This window comes from Ammospiza caudacuta, chromosome 13, assembly GCF_027887145.1.
Source record: "Ammospiza caudacuta isolate bAmmCau1 chromosome 13, bAmmCau1.pri, whole genome shotgun sequence".
Classification (NCBI taxonomy): domain Eukaryota; kingdom Metazoa; phylum Chordata; class Aves; order Passeriformes; family Passerellidae; genus Ammospiza; species Ammospiza caudacuta.
In genome coordinates, this window is record NC_080605.1 from 21,961,967 (window position 1) to 21,979,295 (window position 17,329).

Below are 17,329 nucleotides of genomic sequence, written 5' to 3' on the forward strand. Positions count from 1 at the left end.
CCTGGTACAGCTGAGGGGGAAGAGCATCTTCCTGGGGTCTCAGCATCCGCGATGAGTCGCAGTTGGCGGCTTGATTCAGCGTAATGGATGTGTGCTCATTTCCCACAGCTGATGAGGATTATATCAGCTTGGTTTAACAGTCTCATTTGCTGCTCCCAGTGCACACTTGTTTTAATGCGTTTCAGTTAATGAGGTAGAAGAGAGAATGAGGTGTTACTGTTTATGTACAGACAGCGAGGCTGTGCTGAGGGCTCTGGAGCCCGGCAGTCCCTGCCCAGTGCTCTCCGAGGGACAGCATTAGTTGGCATTTATAGAAAATTTATTGGCTGCGGTTTATCCAGGTAAAATTTCTCCCAGTGGTGCACATTTCTCTCTCCTGCCTACCTTATGCTTTGTTGCAAGCTGCAAGACGTGTTGCCAGCAGCCTGTCCACAGGCAGGGATGTCAGCGGGCTGAGGGGCTGGTGTTGAGTATCACAAAACACCCCAACACGTTTGATGTGGGCAAAGCTGCTGCCATCTCCCTGGGGTAAAAGGTTCTCCTGTGCCCCGAGGGGGTTTATTTATGGCTGGGCGCTCAGTGCTTTCATTGTTGCGCTGCTGTGGTGTTGTCAGGGCCCTGCAGAGCCAGGCACTGGGTGAGTCGGTTCCTTGAGCGGTGCCCTCGGAGCACCTGCCTGCTGTGTCCCCTCCAGAGCAGGTGTGGAAATGGACACCATTGACCAGGGTGACTCTGCCTTCCTGAGGAACTGGTTATCCTTGTGCTGGTGGTGAATACGTGCCATGGGGTGGCTGGAGCTGCACTCCTCGGAGTGGCATCCCGCGTGCCCAGCCCTGGTGCCAGCGGATGGCTGAGGCCGCTGCCTGTGTGCTGGCTGAGGTCCAGGCTGGCACCAGGGCTGGCAGCAGCCAGGGGCCGTGCACGCGGCGCTGCTTTGAAGGTGAAGCTGCTGTTGGTTTAAGCGGGAATTAAACAATTACCGCGTCTTAGTTCTCCCCACCTCCGGTGGATTGGCTCTATAAATTGTCAGCCTGTTGACATTTTAATGTGAATTATGTCATATGGTATCCCCTTTGATTTCAGCATGCCTTAGTTTGTAAATACACGAGCCTCTCAAAGGGCTGTGGTTAGCGCGCACGCGGAGGCCTCGGGGGTTTTGGTGGGGAAGGAGAGCAGCGCTCACTCTGGTGCCTGGCACGGCTCACACATCCATGGCTGTTGGAGTGCCTTGGGCTCACGGGGCTGAGGAACCCACAGCCTGGCACCCCGTGGGGTCCCACTGCATCCCCCGGGTCCCTCTGTGCATGGTGTGGTGCTCCCCTGCCCTGTGTGGGGTGAGCGCTGCCCGTGTCGAGTGGGGCTTTTCCTGTGCCCATTGCTGGCCAGCTCCTCCAGCCAGCTGCGTCTGTCCCCTGGTCTGGTTCCTGCTGTCACATCCCTGTCCCCATCCAGCCCCCAGTGTGTGCTGCACAGAAACTCCTAATTCAGCACGTCCTGGGCACTTGGGTCAGCCTTCTGTTACGTTCTTTGAAAACTGGCCCTGGGAGTCATCGTGGTGTTGACATGGAGGGGCTTTAGGCAGGGCCAGCAGAAGAGCAGGCAGCTCTCCTGGGGTGGCCCCTTCTGCCCTCAGGTGAGACTCACCTCCTTCCTCTCCAGCACAAAGCCAGAGGGTGTGAGTTTGAGAATTGATTCCCTTCACGTCGCCCCTGTGTAGCTCTGGAGTTGGTGCAGGTGTGCCGTGTTGGGGCCACATTTGTACTCTCAGGTGTGTGCAGGGTGCACGTGCTGTGGCACCTGCTGCTGAGCCCAGGAGTGCCCCTGGGAGGGGCACAGAGCAAGGACAGTGCCTGGCTTTGGCTGTTCACCCCTGCCAGCAGTGCTGGAGAGGGACCAGGGGCTGGCAGTCCCTCCAACAAGGGACTTGCTGTCCCAGAGCAGGTTTCCAAGCATGCTGTGACCATGGGTGGGAGAGGTTCAAAGGCTTTGGAGACCTGCAGATAATGTTTTCCTGTCATGGGGTCTGTGTTACAGACCCCTCTGGCTGCCCGTCAGTGTTTTTCGTGGTCCCACAAAGCAGCACCTTTGCTTTTATCATTTTCACACTCCTTGGCTCTGACTTACCTGGATTTTCCAGTGTATGCCCACCTAGGCCTGTCAAAGTGTCTGTCTCTGGGCTGTGCAGGGGGGTTATCCAGACATGAAACCTGCAGACTGACCTCCTGCTAGCATATGGTAACCATGAGCAGATATTTTTGCAGACAAGTTAATCCCATGTGGTCACAGAAATGAGAATTTTGGGGCAGCTGGAGTAACTGGAGTTACACCTGCCATTTCATAAACAGAGTTTAGAAAGCTATTATCTCCTCACACCTTTCTGTGAGCGATGCTGCTCCCAAAAAAAGGTTTTGTTGCTTCTGTTTTATTTTTGAATTGCAGTGGTGAGTCCACCCTCCTAATGCTGAGTGTTTGTCATTTAGCCCGTGTGTGTCTCTGCAGACTGCCCACTGGGATTGCAGAGCCACAACAGCTAAAACCAGTGGTAGTGGGCCTCGTTTTTCCCAGGGGTTTCTGTGCCTGTGAAGGCAAATGCCAGTGGATGCAGATACACAAAGGAAGGAACAAAGAGAGCACCAAAGAGCAGAGACATTTATCATCTCAGGTTTGCTCTGTTTGCCTCAGTGTGCTTCTGCACTCTCCGTGTTTTCCATTGCTGTAGTCTGTCTTGGAGGGAATAGCTGTAACTAATGCTCAGAGCCCTTCTGTTCTCTCGTAGATCCCTCTGCAGAATTATACTACAGCTGAATGGGATTTCATCTATACACAGGAAATAGCAGCAAACCCAGCTGTTCACAGGCTGCGAGCTGCTTGGTGGCAGTGTGGAATCCGTGAGGCAGGCAGTTGTGTGCTGTGGGTTGCTGTGGGTCACTGATGGAGCCCAGGTGGGCTGGGGGCTGTTCCATGCCCCAGGACTGGAGGGATCTCCCAGCTGAATTTGGAGCAGGCTGTGTTTGAGGGCTTCTCCTCCCCGAGAGCTTGGTGGCTTTCCTTACAGAGCACTGCTCAGGGGTGTGGGGCAAGGAGCAATTGCATGAATTTCTGTAGACAGCTCTTAGGACACATTAGTGTCCATTGAGTCATGGAGCCTTCACAACCTTGTAGAACATAGCAAGTAGCAGGTTGCCTTAATTCAGCCCTTTGTGTGCAGATATTATTTTGGTTCTTAATTATAAGTAGTTCCATACATATTTTTCCAGCAGGATTCTTGCCTCATTCTGTGAGTAATTATTCCATTTCTTTTTATCTTCCTCTTTCATTACATTGCCCCAGGCTTTGTCTAATACAATCCAAAGCTTTCACTGAATGAAGAATTATTTATTTTCTCATGGGCATTTCCGTGGTGCTTGTGTTCTGTTTGTGTTTCACAGACACTCAAAGAACTTACCTTGGCAGCGTGGTCTGAAATCAGCTTCAGATCTTGTTCAGGGTAGGCTGATGCCAACACGTGTCTCAGCTGGTGCTCTGCTGCCCAGCCTGGTGCCCAGCCCTGCAGCCTGTGCCCCTGGAGAAGGGAGTATTATATATTTCCTCTTTCTGCTTCCATTCTGTCATATTAGTCCATCATGGCATCCTTTAGTTTTCCTTCCTCCCTTATCACCTGATCTTGAAAAATCCTTGTTGTGGACTGTGGGCAAAGGGTGGGCTGAGTCTTTTGTTTTTCAAAGGATCTCTGTTGGCTTCTACACAGGGAGATCTTGTCCTCCATGTCTTTGATACTGATGCTCTGTGATTTATGGAGAGGATTGAGCAATTGTCTTGTGTTGCTGTTACTGGTTTTGGTTATCTGCTGGGAGTTGAGGGGTACAGTGCTGTAAGGAGTTAGAAGGAAGCAGTGTGAAACCCGGGAAAGCTTCAGCCCATCACAGCTTCCCTGGAGATGGATGAAGCAATAAATCCCAGACGAGGGGAGCTGATCTGTGTCCATAGTGTTTTATTAAACAGTGTGAGCTCAGGCTGGGTTTCATGGCTGGTGCAGGGTCCCACACGGTTCCATGGTGCATTATTACAGCAGTCCCTGGCTGCCCCTGCACTTCAGCATGCCGGGGTGTCACACAGTCCTCAGGCTTTTCCTTCTGAGACCAGTGGTTCCTCTCCAAAAGACTTAATGTGGGGGGAAAGAGCATTTTAATTTAAATGCTTACAGCAGGCTCCACACGTAGAGAGGGGTTTGGGTGGCAAAGTGAGCTGCATTTTCTGAGCTGTGTTATCAGCACAGGAGCCTGGAGTGTGCTGCATCAGGGCCCCTCGGAGAGCCCTCCTGTGTCACACAGGGATCCTTGCCCTGGCTGCCAGAGGAATCCCAACATCCCTGGCAGGGAGAGTCCCAGCCTGGCTCTGTGTTACAGAAAGCCCTCTTCAATCTCTCAGCAGCTACACAGCTACAATATGGACAACAGATTTCAATCCTGCCGTCTTTCCAGGTTCCCCCCAGACTTTTGATTACATAATTTACTTTTTATGCAGTGTTTTTCCATATTCCCAGGCTGCTCTAGTTCACCTGAGTGTTCACAGCTTAGCAACTCACACTGAACTGATTATTTTCGAGTATATGTACAAAATGTGTTATAAATGTCTGGGCAGTGGCATTGTGGGGCCTGCTTATGGTTACTGTCTTCAGTTGTTTTTTACCCATTTGTTTTCCTGACCCTGGAAAAGACAGGGCTCCCTGAATTCCTCAGCTCCTGCCTGTCCCACTACTGAGATAGGAGTGGGCTGGAAGCCCTGAGCCTCTTCCTTGGTGATGTTGCTGCGTTCTGGCACAAATATTCTTTTATTTTTTCATCACTCCATCCTATTGTTGTCCATAGAGTGCTTTTCTGGCAAAAGTGCAGCTTTGCCGCCGTGTTTCTCCAGGGATGGCAGCATCCATGGAAGTATGAAGTGACAAAACTGTATGCTTTCCTGAGGATCAGAATGTCCCAGATCCAGGCTTTGGTTCAGTTGCGAGAGTTCAGCCATTCCCAAGTCTGTGCTGCCCACAGGAGCTGCTGGGTGAGGCTGGCTCTGCGTGACACCCTGGCTGTCACGGGAGGGAAGAGGTCACTTTGTGTGGAGTTTGTTGGCTCCTGTTGGCCAGAGGTGCTCTTGCAGGGCTGTGCTGGGCCCTGTGCTGGAGCCACAGCCGGGCAGGGCCGTGCAGGGTGCAGGGCAGCACTTTACAGGCCAGCAGAGAGGAAATGTGCTCTCATGGTGCTGTGGCTTCAGCACTATAATTAGCAGGATCGATACTCACGCTCTGTGTGCATCTCCATGTGCAGCAGCACTTGTTCTCCCAGCGGACATTTCGGGGAGCTGGAAGATTCTCTGCAGTTAAGTTGTAGTTGCCCAAGGGTGGATTTCCTGTGTTGGCAGAAGAGGGAGTTGGATGCTGTTAGCAGAGTGCCCAGGTGCAGTCAGAGCTGTTCCTTCCCCCCTCTCTGGGCTGCTGCACGGTGACCCAGGTGTGCAAGGCATGCCTGTGCTGCTGGAGTCGGGTTCTGCAGCTGGACACAGCATCTCTGGCTGCTCCCTCGCCTCCCTTGGCATCTCCTCCCTCCTCGGGAGCTTTCAGCCAGCATCCCACTCTGTTTCCCCTGCACTGGGAGGCTTGGCCAGCACAGCTGGGCCAGTGCTGGCTCCCCGTGCACCTTGTCCTTCCTCGAGACGTGGGAAGGAAGTCTGCCACGGGAGGAGTCTTGGTGAAGCTCTTGGCTGTCAGCTGTCCCCACACAGGTTTGCACCTTCGGGCGTCTCTTCCAAGGAATGATTAATTAGTGCTTGCAGGTCTGTTGCACAATTAAAAAGGTGTGAGGGCTGTGATTACAAGTTCAGCCTTTCTTGGCACTTGCCTTCTGTTAAGCTCTGTTGTTCTCTGTGCATAGAGCCATGGGACTGTGGGTGTGCAGGGATGCTGCTCATCACGGGCAGCATAAACAATGTCCTTGTTAGGAGCTGCTCCAAGACCCTGGGAAGAAGTTGGCTGCTGAAGCCGAGCAGTAGCTGGGACTGTGCCTCCCCCTGGGCTTTAGCCCCTCCTCATTAAGCAGGTCCGGGCTATTGATTGGGAGCTTGTGTTTGGAAGAGTCTTACTTACTCTATGCATTATCTTGACAGATTGATCAGACCTGATTGAGAACCTCTTAAAGGAACGAACAGCTGTAATGGGAAAGTTGGACTCTGTCATCCGTTAGGATGATTCTGGGAGCGAGAAGAACGAGGCTGACATCTTGGAGCAATTGTATTTACAATTAACATGGCTGAAAACGATTGCCTCTATTGATCCCCCCTTCCTGCAATTACAGCCCCATTGTTTACATTCCAGCACTTCAGTTATAAAAAGGAAATTCAATAATTATTGCATTATTTAAAGTTAAAGTGCCACAGAGTTTGCTGGCTATGCTTGCTGGTTGATTTAACGTTCAGTAAAATCCATGCTGAGCTCTCCATCCTTGGGCTGAGCAATATTTGGCTTTTAATGAGGCTTCAAGGGCTGGTGGAGCAAGCCCCATTTGCTGGGTCGCTTTTGGGTTTGTGGGGGATCCCAAAACCTTGCAGCACAGCTACATGGCTAACGAGGAGAGCGAGTGGTGTTCAGTTATTGCAGGCAGGGCTGAGGGCTCAGGAAATACAGATGTGCTGGGGTGTAGGGATGGGCTGTTAATGGGGACAGTTGTGTCTGTTCTTGGGAACTTGGCCTGGTACCTCAGGCTCTGTGGCACAAGGGAGTGCCACATTTCCAGCCTCTAGGTAAGAAAGATAAGGATAAGATAAGCAGTTGCCACAAGCTCAGGGACAAACGAGCCGAGCCGCAGCACTGGCGCTGCAGCTCGGAGGCAGGAGCAGGGAAGGGTTTGTAACACTGCTCCTCTGGAAACAGTAAACAATTGAGCGTGTTGGTCGGATATGAAAGAGCAGAAGTTGAGCTTTTGAAGGTGCTGCTGGATGCAGGGTAGATTTCCCCCTTGCAGGACGGGAGGCTGCTGGCACTGCAGCCCTGCCCAGCGCGGGTCCCGCTGCTGCCCCCGGCTCAGGAAATTCCAGCTGGGGCTGCAGGTGTGAAAGGAGAGCAAGATGGATTGGCCAGCCCTGACTTTTATGGAGTACTTGGAACAGACCAGCATCAGACAGCTGCATCCACATGACTTTCATTAAAAATTCAGATTCTTCTCTTGCAGGGCTGTGTGATTTATCTTGTGCAGCACATCAGAGGCACACGGGGGCCGGGAGATGCTCACGAGGCCCCTGAGGTCTGCAGCGGGGTCGGGTCCCTTTCTGTGGTGACCCGCAGCCCTGCTCCAGCTCCGCTGTAAGGGTCACCTCGTGTCCCTCCCCAGGGCCACGCAGTCCTCACGGCACTGAGGGGTTTCCTACCAAGCCTGTGACTGATTACCCCTGTCTGACCTCACTCCGAGCAAGAGTCAGTCTCTGGGTTTTCTCCTGTGCTGCGGATCTGCTGGCAGGGCTGAAGTGGTTCCAGCAGCTCCTGAGCTTGGGTCAGCCTCTCCGAGCGAACGCTGAGGCTCTGCCTGCTTCGTGTGCTGGTTCTGGTCGCTGGGGCTGCCCAGGCATCAGTGCTTGTAGGAGGAAGCCAGCACAGTGCACCTCTGTGGTGCTGCTTCTTTCCGTGGCTTTTGTGACCTTCCAGCAGATTTTTGGCTCCTTCTTCCCCAGCTGCATCTGTCAATTCTTTGAAATCACTGCTTTACCCATCCTAACAGAGCTGAGTGCTGAGTTCAGAGGTACGAAAAGTGTTACATGTGGAGAAAATCTCTGCCAATGTTGAAGTCTGACAACGTCTTTTTCAAGAAGCTCCGGTTAGTGGAGTGGGCTTTGTGTTCATGGCAGGGTATGCTGTGAAGTGGCAGTGCTGGCAAGTGCTGTGGAGGAGCTTTCTGCAGACTGTCAGTGACCCTGTGAGTTGTACCCTGAGAGCATTTTTTGCTTAGCAGAAAAAAGCAGTTCTGAGGCAGACACTGGACAGCAATGGCTGGACAGTCGGTGTGGCAGGACCGGCCGGCCTGGCACCGGGGCAGGGCCAGTGGAGCAGTGCCAGTGGAGCAGTGCCAGTGGAGCAGTGCCACCAGGGCAGTGCCAGTGGGGCAGTGGCACCAGGGCAGTGCCAGTGGGGCAGTGGCACCAGAGCAGTGCCACCAGGGCAGTGCCAGTGGAGCAATGCCACCGGGGCAGTGGCACCAGAGCAGTGCCAGTGGAGCAGTGCCACCAGGGCAGTGCCACCAGGGCAGTGCCACCAGAGCAGTGCCACCAGGGCAGTGCCAGTGGAGCAATGCCACCGGGGCAGTGGCACCGGGGCAGTGGCACCAGAGCAGTGCCAGTGGAGCAGTGCCACCAGGGCAGTGCCACCAGGGCAGTGCCACCAGGGCAGTGCCAGTGGAGCAATGCCACCGGGGCAGTGGCACCGGGGCAGTGGCACCAGAGCAGTGCCAGTGGAGCAGTGCCACCAGGGCAGTGGCACCCGGGCCACCCCGCGGGGCCAGGGCAGGGCAGGGGCACACCGAGGGCGGCTGGCACCGAGCTGGGGCAGAGCAGGGAGATGAGGCCCCTGGGCCGGCCCGGGCTGTGCTGAGCCTGTGAGCACGGGCTGGTTTGGGGGGAGTGTGTGTGTGGGGACAGGTGCTGGGGGCCATCCTTGGTGCAGGACAGGAACACCCCTGTCCCCCGGGAGCTGCACTCCTGAGCCGTATGGTTTCCATCAGAGCGTTCCTCTCTCTGTTTCTGATTTAAAGTGTAGCTTTGACTCACCCTGATCAATATTTTGCATGCCATGCGTGAAGAACCAGATGTTGGAAGTTTCCTATTGTGGAGAGGGAGGGGGGAACACCCCCTCAGACTCACAGAAATCAATGTTTTCTGACAGAAGTTGGTTGGTTTTCCTTGGAACAATATATTCTTTTGATTTTCGAGTTGATTTGTCTTCTAACAAGGTTCTGGTTTAGTATTTTGAATTTGTTTCCTGTGATACGGATAAATTCTCACAAGGGGGAAGTTTAACAGTGTGATGGGCAATAACTACACGTACTTGGACAGCATTTCATGGCCTCAGCAGCTCGCGGCTCGGACTGGCTCGGCCCTCGTGTCTGCTTTCTCTGGGCTGCTCCTTTCCTCCCCTGCAGGGTGGGTTGAGCCAGGTGCATGTGCCCAGGCTGGGCTTGGGGCACCCTCAGCCTGTGGCTCCTCCTGCACCGTGGGCAGGTGAGGCTGACCCAGCACAAGAGGTCCTTGAGAGGAAGCAAGACAGGAGCATGAAACAAGACACACTTACTAAACTGTTTAAAACAAATGTTTTCCTAAAACCCCCGTTTAAATGAGAGCAGTGCAGACTGTGCCTCTGGTTCCACAGAGACCATGTCCTTAATATTTCCTTGAACCCGTGACCGGATTTTTCTCTAATTGCTCACTGGGGGTTTTCTCTGGCTCGGCGCAGGAGCTGCTGCTGAGCCCGTGGGCACTTCCCGAGCTCAGCACGGGGTGTGTGGGATGGGAGGACGGGGCTGGGGTGGCTCCTGGAGCCAGAGCCAGGCTGGCAGCAGGATGGGACCCGGAGGCTGTGGCAGGGGTAGGCTGTGGTGGGCTGAGGCACAGCCAGGCTGGCAGCAGGACCAGGAGGCTGTGGCAGTGGCCGCAGCAGAGCCAGGCTGGCGAGGCTGCGCTGCCTGCAGTGGGCACGCCGGTCGCGTGGTGGGCTCGCTGACCTTTCGTGCCTTAAGCCGTTCGTCTTTTTCTGGCTCAGGAAGAGGGTAACGCATGCAAACAATAGAAATGAGATGAGGAAGAAGTTCTTATAAGGGAAAACAGCAAAACATCTTTTGAGGGCACCAGTGGGATTAGTGCCCTCGTGGATTCTTCAAATATTACAGTGAATTTAATTAAATACATCGTGATCCCAAAAGAGGCTCGTCTAATTAGCCAGATCTAGAATACATTTATTCTCTTTCCTTGCTCTTCCAATGAGAAGCCTCAGCATCAGCTCATATCCTATTTTTAATCATTCCTAGACTCAGAGGGCTCTCCTTCCTCCGTGTGAGCACGGCACACAGCGCTGGGTAATATGTGTCTTTAATCTTATCTCAGCTGTAACTGAGATAATAAGCATCAGAATTTTTTACCAGAAGGTCCTGGCTGCACGTAGGCAATATTTCTGATTGACAAACCTCAAGATCCTGTCCAAATCGCTGTACTTGTGCCTCGGGCCAAGAGTGTGCTGAGGAAAGAGCTCCATGAGATGACACAAAGACTCAGGGAGGTCTCGGGGTTGGATGGAAGGAGCTGGCAGCCAGTATTGCACAGCTGAACTGTTAGGTGTGCAATAACATACCTAACAGTTCAGCTGTGGAAACACCAAAGGCCTTCATGGAGGAATCTCCTGTTGTTTCACCTTGGTATTCATTTTTTCTCAGCCAGTGACATTCCCTTACTGCTGCCCAGGGGGAAGGGACACAGCTGTGCTGTGGCAGCCAGTGTGGCTATGCAGGGTGAATTCTACCCTCTGCTTCCAAGAAAGAACGGTCCATGTCTGTGGGATCCATGACGGGAAATGGCTGCTTGCTTCCCCAGAGGCATGGACCTCTGTACCCCAGAGGTACAGAGGGTACCATCATGATGGGTGTTGCCAGATAATTGTGGTATGATAATCCAGCATGGGCTGTGCTGGCTGTGACCGCACAGCCAGGGAGGGGACAGGGTTTTTCCAGGTGGTACCTGGCTGTGGGCTCACTATTGGCTTTTCAGCCAAGATCACAGCCATTTTACAGGACAAGCTGCTGCTTCTTTCCTCATCCGAGGGAGTAAATCCTGGATGCCAGAGAGCAGAGAGTTGGATGATGGACAGAATGGCTCTGCACCCTGCTTCCATACACTGTGTCCAGGACCTCTTTATCTAGTGGATTTGTTGTGTTCTGGTGTTGCTTTGTTTTTACTCTTCCTAGTTTTCCATGAGAATTTACCAAATTTAATGTTGAGTTTGTTATGCATTTGGATCCCCTCCCAGGACACGGTGTGAGTGTGAAGGAATGAGCCCTGAGTGGGTTGTGAGCAGGTGGTACTGCTGGGTCCGGTGCTTTCCCTCGCTGAGGGAGATGGTGTTGGCTGTGTCCATCTGTGCTTTGTGCCCATTTCCGTGCATTTTGGTTTTCATGCTCTTCAGCAGGAGATGGTGTAATACATTGAAACAAACAGTCGTTGTCTCAGTGGATCTGTGTCAAAATGTGGTTCCTTAACTAATTCCCAGGTGGCTTTTAGCGATTTACAGTGGGCTAACCCAGGAGGCTGGGGGTGATGAAGGTCACTGACATCCCTCTCTCTGCTCTCCACAGCATCTGCAGCACCATGAGAGCGGGGTGGAAGGGGAAAGCTGCTACTACCACTGTGTGCTGTGTAACTACTCCACCAAGGCCAAGCTGAACCTGATCCAGCACGTGCGCTCCATGAAGCACCAGCGCAGCGAAAGCCTGCGGAAGCTGCAGCGCCTCCAGAAGGGCCTTCCTGAGGAGGAGGAGGACCTGGGGCAGATCTTCACCATCCGCAAGTGCCCGGCTGCCGAGGCTGGTGAGTGCTGCTGCTGCTGCTGCTGCTGGGCGTGAGCGGGGCCGGGCGAGGGGCTCTGACCTTCTGTGCTGCTCGGGGACAAACTGGGCCATGGTCCTGCCTCTGCTCCCTGCTGTGGGCTGACAGCTTATCAGTAATTATCATAATAGTCATTATCAGTAACACATTCCAGGAATCCCACCTGCCTGGGTGGGGTTTGCGAGCTTGAAGTGTGTGTGTTGGTTCAGGTCAGTGTCTTAAACCCTGGAATACTGTATGAGTATCTAAAGATACTGTCATATCTGGACAACTCCACAAACAGTGCACCAGTAGATGTTTTGCAATGAGTCAAGTGATGCCCTGAGCACCAGCATAAGCTGTGCCAGCTTGGCACTGATTTCTGGTACTGCGGCCACTCTGGACTGGGAGGAGGAGCTGGGCAAAAGGGATGGGCAGGACATGTGAGTTTGCCACGTCCCCTCTACAGTGAAGGGCTTGTGTGAAACATTTGCTCACACAGATCATAGGGCTGGGATTGCAGCTGCAAATCCAGCAGGAGTTAGTGTGCCCAAAAAGAGCAGCTAGTCTGGATGGAGTAAAGATTGTACTTTGTTTAGTCATGTAATGGATTGAGACGTTTTTAATGTTCTGAAAAACCCAGGTCTCCTGAAGCCCTCTTGGAGGGAGGAGGAGAATCATCCTGGGTCAGCTGGTTTGTGTGCTGTCAAGGCACAATGGTGCTGGAGCTGGGTGTGGCAGCAAAACCCTTCACAACCCTTATAGCTTCAAGCAGGACGTTGCTCTATGGCTGCTGTGAAAATGGGTAAATCCTACAAACAGCCACTCTGGGGAACTGGCATTCTGCAGTGAATGCTCATGGAGACAAGGAAGGTGATCTTGGCTGAGAGGCTTGAGAAGGGACAGCATGTGGGGTTTCAGAAATGTCCCTTGAATTCCCATCTGGGTCTCATTGCTGTTATGTCTGTGAGTAATGAGGATCTGAAATAAACCCAGAACACCCCAAGAGTGTGACAGGAGATGTTTCATCAAGAGTTAAATTCGGTCTTGTGGAAGCAGGTGCCCAGTCTGTGGCCCTGGTGGCCCAGCAGAGTGCAGAGCAGGGAGCACGCTCCCCAAAGGTCACGGTGACAGCAGGAGCGTGGCACTGCCACCAGCCCGGGGGGACAGCGGGGACAGCCGCCCGTGCCCAGGAAAGCATCCCCAGCTCCAAGGGGCTCCTCTTTGGGCAGGGCTCTGCGTTCTGAGCCGCTTAGATGCAAAATGAGCAGAGAGGGGAAACCATCCATGCCCTTTGTGATAGATAGAACAACCTTGAAAACCTTGTTTACTCTAGAAATTTCTGTTTGCCTTCTCTTTTACTGTACAAACCTTATCTTTGCTGTCCGGCCACCCAGATTAGGACATGGCAGGTACTGGGAGGGCAGGAGCTGCCTGGCTGGGACAGAAAACCTTTGGTGACCATTTTAAAAAATGTATTATTTTTGAAGTAAAAGTCCTGACAAGTAACTGAAAGGAAAGCTCGATTTACAAATATTTTGATTTCCTTTAAGCTTGTTGGTTCTTCAACAAAAACTGACAGCAAACAAGACACAATTTCTTGATTATATTGTATTTCAAAGGTTATGAATACAAGCAAGAATAAGGCTGCAGATGGCAAAGGGGGTATCTTGGGTCGGTTTTGCAAGTCACTTTAAGCTGAGATACTTAATTTCAAGCACTCCTGGGGCCCATGGTTCAGCTGGTCAAAGTGGAGCACCTCAGTGGTGTGCTGGGCCAGGCATCCCTGCAGGGATGGGGGTCAGGTGCGGATGAGAAGCTGCTGTAACCCCGAGGGAAAGAAGGGGTGCTCCCATCTGCACTCATTGTGATCCCATTGCATCCCCCAGGTGTGGGGATGCTCGGCTGGGGGACACAGGGACAGTGTCAGTCTGTGCCCTGCCTCCTCCTGCTCTCTGGCAGGGTCTCTCCTGTGTCCCCATCAGTCCCCACCAAGGTGTTCATTGCTGTTTCCCGACCCCTGCCTTTTGGCAAGGCGTCTCTGTGGTGTTGGATACGAGGCTCAGACACCTCGACAGGCACTTGTCCATGGTGCTTTGCTGGTCTGTGACAGTCTGGGGCACAAAGGGACAGTGGCTGTTGTTGCTGTGCTGCAGTCCAGGTGCAGAGGTGTGTTCTGTCCCGTGGCCTCGTGTGCCGCAGTGGAGTCACCTCCTTGCCCATTGCCCTCCTGCTCCATCCCGTTGCTGTGCTGAGTGCTGCTGCTGGGGCTGGACGCTGTGTGTGCCTGCTCTGCGTGTGCCTGCTCTGTCTGTACTACTCTGTGTGCGCCTACTCTGTGTGTACCTACTCGCTGCTGCCTGCAGCATGTAGGAGAGAGCAGTGCTGTCTGGAGATAGAGAGTAGATATTTGCTTGTGTAGATGCATCTCAATCTGTTGGAAGAGCTCTGATCACACCTTAATTAGTCCTCTAACAATCTGCAAAGGTCAGTGCCAATTGCCTGTTCATTTACATTTGTAATTGTGATGGTTCTTGATTGCACATTAGTTGCAGCTCGCTCCCTCCCACCCTGCAGCAGCCAGGCAGCCTGAGCAGCGCTCCAGGGACACGGGGACTTTGTCCCTGCCTGTGCCACCCCTCGGCCCTCTCCAAAAACCGGGTGGCTTTGGGGAAGAGCACTGGGATCTGCCCTCCGCTGCCAGTAAAGGGATGATGAAATTGTTGGCAGGGAAATTATACGGACATCAGGCAGGAAACCCAGTCCTCCCTGAACTGGGTAATTAAAGACAATTAAACTTTTCTTTGTGCTTTGAGAGGTGTGCTCATTACGCAGGAGATGGGGGAGCGCTGGAAGTTCAGCTGGTTTGTTGATCAGAGAGAACACAGCTTCAGGGAAGGGGGTTTTGTCCTCTCCGGGCATTTTTGAACATCTCTGGCTGTGGTATCTGAGCTGCTGCCACTGCAGATGTCAGCCCCTTGCTGCAGCAGCATCTGTGTAATGTTACCCATAAGCTAATTGATTTTTAATGATGGGGGTTTAGAGAAGAAAAAAGTAAAGAAAGAGTGGCCATAATAAAAACCAAAATGTTCTCAAGATGTTGGATGAATGCACTTACAGCTCATTAGATAATGACAGAAACAAATGTGAAACAACCTGCATCGAATTTTCATTCTGACTTGGGAAGTGTTTCCTTCATCCCAGAAGGCATGGAGCAGCACACCCCTCTCTGCAGCTCGGGCAGCGTGCACAGGGTGTGCCCAGGGCTCTCTGCTCCAGATGGGGTTACGGTTATTTTGGGGAACACCTTCACTGCAAAGCTCTGCTCTGAGCACCCCGGAAAGCTGCTGGCTCCTGGGGAGGGGGCACGCTCAGAGCCCTGCTCCCCTGCCTCTGCCCCACAGGCAGAGCTGCCCTGTGTGCCCACAGTGTGCCGGTGTTTGACCTTTCACAGGGCTGGGAGCTGCAGGCTGCAATCGGGATGTGAATCTTTAATGAAACCAAGTGTGTAAACAGAGCCACAGTATAGCCAAAGCAGTATTCAGATGAGAAAACCCCACGTGGTTTAAAACCGGTGGTTCCCAACCTCGGCATCACAGCAGCCTGACCCTGCCTGTGTCACCTGCAGACAGCTGCACCTCTGTGCACTGAGTCACGCGATTCCTTCATCATCGTCAAGCATGGAGCAATTACTCATGGAGTTTGTTACAGCAGGGGTGTGAGATGTGCCTTTGGGGTGGATTTTTCATGATAGCAGACTCTCTACTTCCAGTAGAACTTGTGAAGTGAAAGTTGGTAGTGATAAATCACATTTCTCCCTGCTTAAAATAAATTTAGTGGGATCTGATGTCCTCCACTTGGTCCCCATTAGAGACAGTGTGGTCATTCTTAATGACACCTGTCGGTCTCCAACTTCTGATGAAGGTAATGGAGGGTTTTGGAAAGAAATCACCAGTTTGCTTTGTAATCTCTCTCCAGTTTTTCATGGGACTTGATTTCACAGAGCAATTAAAAACTTACCAAGCAGATAACCTGTATGGTGCCTGCAGGAGAAGAGCACACGGAGCCCATGCTGCAGCATCTGCCAGTCAAAACCGCTCTGCAGCTCTGGCCCTGCTCATGAAATCTGTGCAGAGGGCTGGGGAAGTAACTTCCAGGCTTGTCCTTGTTTGAATAATCTGCCAGCCCAGGTTACAACCTGAGCTCTGTGTGCAAGCACCAAGTGCTGCCCAGCTTCATCTGTAGCTCCTGGGCTTTTTGCCTCTCACTCTCCAAACCCTGATGCTGCCTTTTCCCGGGGTGTGCTCTGTAAGCCCCGAGGGCAGGGATCCGTAGCCCCTGCTCAGTGTTATTTCCAGAGTGCTGTGTGTAAATGCAGCCCCTGCTCAGCGTTGTTTCCAGAGTGCTGTGTGTAAATGCAGCCCCTGCTCAGCTCTGTTTCCAGAGTGCTGTATGTAAATGCAGCCCCTGCTCATCTCTGTTTCCAGAGTGCTGTGTGTAATCCGTAGCCCCTGCTCATCTCTGTTTCCAGAGTGCTGTGTGTAAATGCAGCCCCTGCTCAGCGTTGTTTCCAGAGTGCTGTGTGTAAATGCAGCAGCCGTGGTGTGTGCAGGGCCGGAGCTGGGGAGCAGCCGCGGTTCGGGGGTGCTGGGGCCCGTGGTGTGCCCCAGCTGGGGCTGGGCAGCAGCTTGTCCCGGGGGAAGCCCCTTGCCGTCACCCCTGAGGCTCGGGGGGCCAGAGGAGGGCTTGTCCTGCTTTGGGACAGGTTCACCGTGGGCAGGAGCACGTGTGGCCCAGCAAACAGCCCCGGGCCATGAGTGTCTTGGGCTGACTGAACTCGCAGTTCTCTTTCCTCCCTGCCAACCCCACCAGCTGCCCCCACATGCAGGATTATCTCTTGTTTTCCAAGACCTTGTGTCACACGTGTTCACTTAGAGCACAGTTTGTTGCCTTCCCCTTTGTTGTTCTGCTGAACCTTGGATTTTTTTTCATTTTTTAATGGATTGAATGGCTTCAGGACCTTTTACCTTTCCAGCAAGTTCCTAACAGAACAGAGTCACAGTATTTCTGGCAAGATCTCTCCGCTGAGGGCCATCCCAAGTCTGGGCAGATGACAGAGCCTCTCCTCCATGGTCAGGCAGAGAGACAGGGGAAGCTTTTGGTTCTGCTTTAGTTTCAGTTTGCTTTAATGGTCATTGAAATCCAGCAAAAGTGTTTCCAGCAGCCATGGATCAGGTTGGCTCCTTCAGAATGCCTGAGGACATGAGGAGAGTCCAGCAGTTTGAGGAACTTTTAGGGGTCTTTCCTGGTATTGTCCTGTAACATCATTTCTATCTGTTCCCTCCTTGCATCCTTTCTCCCACCTACATTTTGGAGAGCCCCATTCCCATCCCAGCAGTATCTCTCTGTCCTTTTCCAGTTGGGTTGAGGTCTGGGTCCAGAGAATGCAGGGATAAAGTTGGTTCTCTTTAATATCTGGCAGAGGGAGATTTCCTTTGTTTTTTGGGGTTTTTTTTTATTTTTTGGGGTTGGTTTTGAGTTTAAAGTCAAGAGCATTTGTGCCTTAGCTCTGCTCTGACCAAGCAGCAGCAGAGATAATCTCGAAAGGATATGAAAGGTTTAATAATTTTAATTTTGTTTTTATTAAAGTTGGTTGTGCCTTTTTTCCTGTGCCCCTGGTAGAGGAGGGCTGTAGCAGAAGCTGCCCAAGGGCTGCAGCATCTGGGGAATG

The 17,329-nt window shown here is 52.6% G+C and overlaps 1 protein-coding gene across 1 annotated transcript in view; it reads left to right on the forward strand.

The window, feature by feature from the left end:
* ZFHX3 (zinc finger homeobox 3) overlaps positions 1–17,329 on the forward strand; it is a 121,893-nt gene that overhangs the window by 55,938 nt on the left and 48,626 nt on the right. The window contains exon 4 of the mRNA XM_058813754.1: positions 11,370–11,601. Coding sequence (XP_058669737.1) covers positions 11,370–11,601 — 232 coding nt within the window. The remainder of the gene's footprint in view (positions 1–11,369; positions 11,602–17,329) is intronic.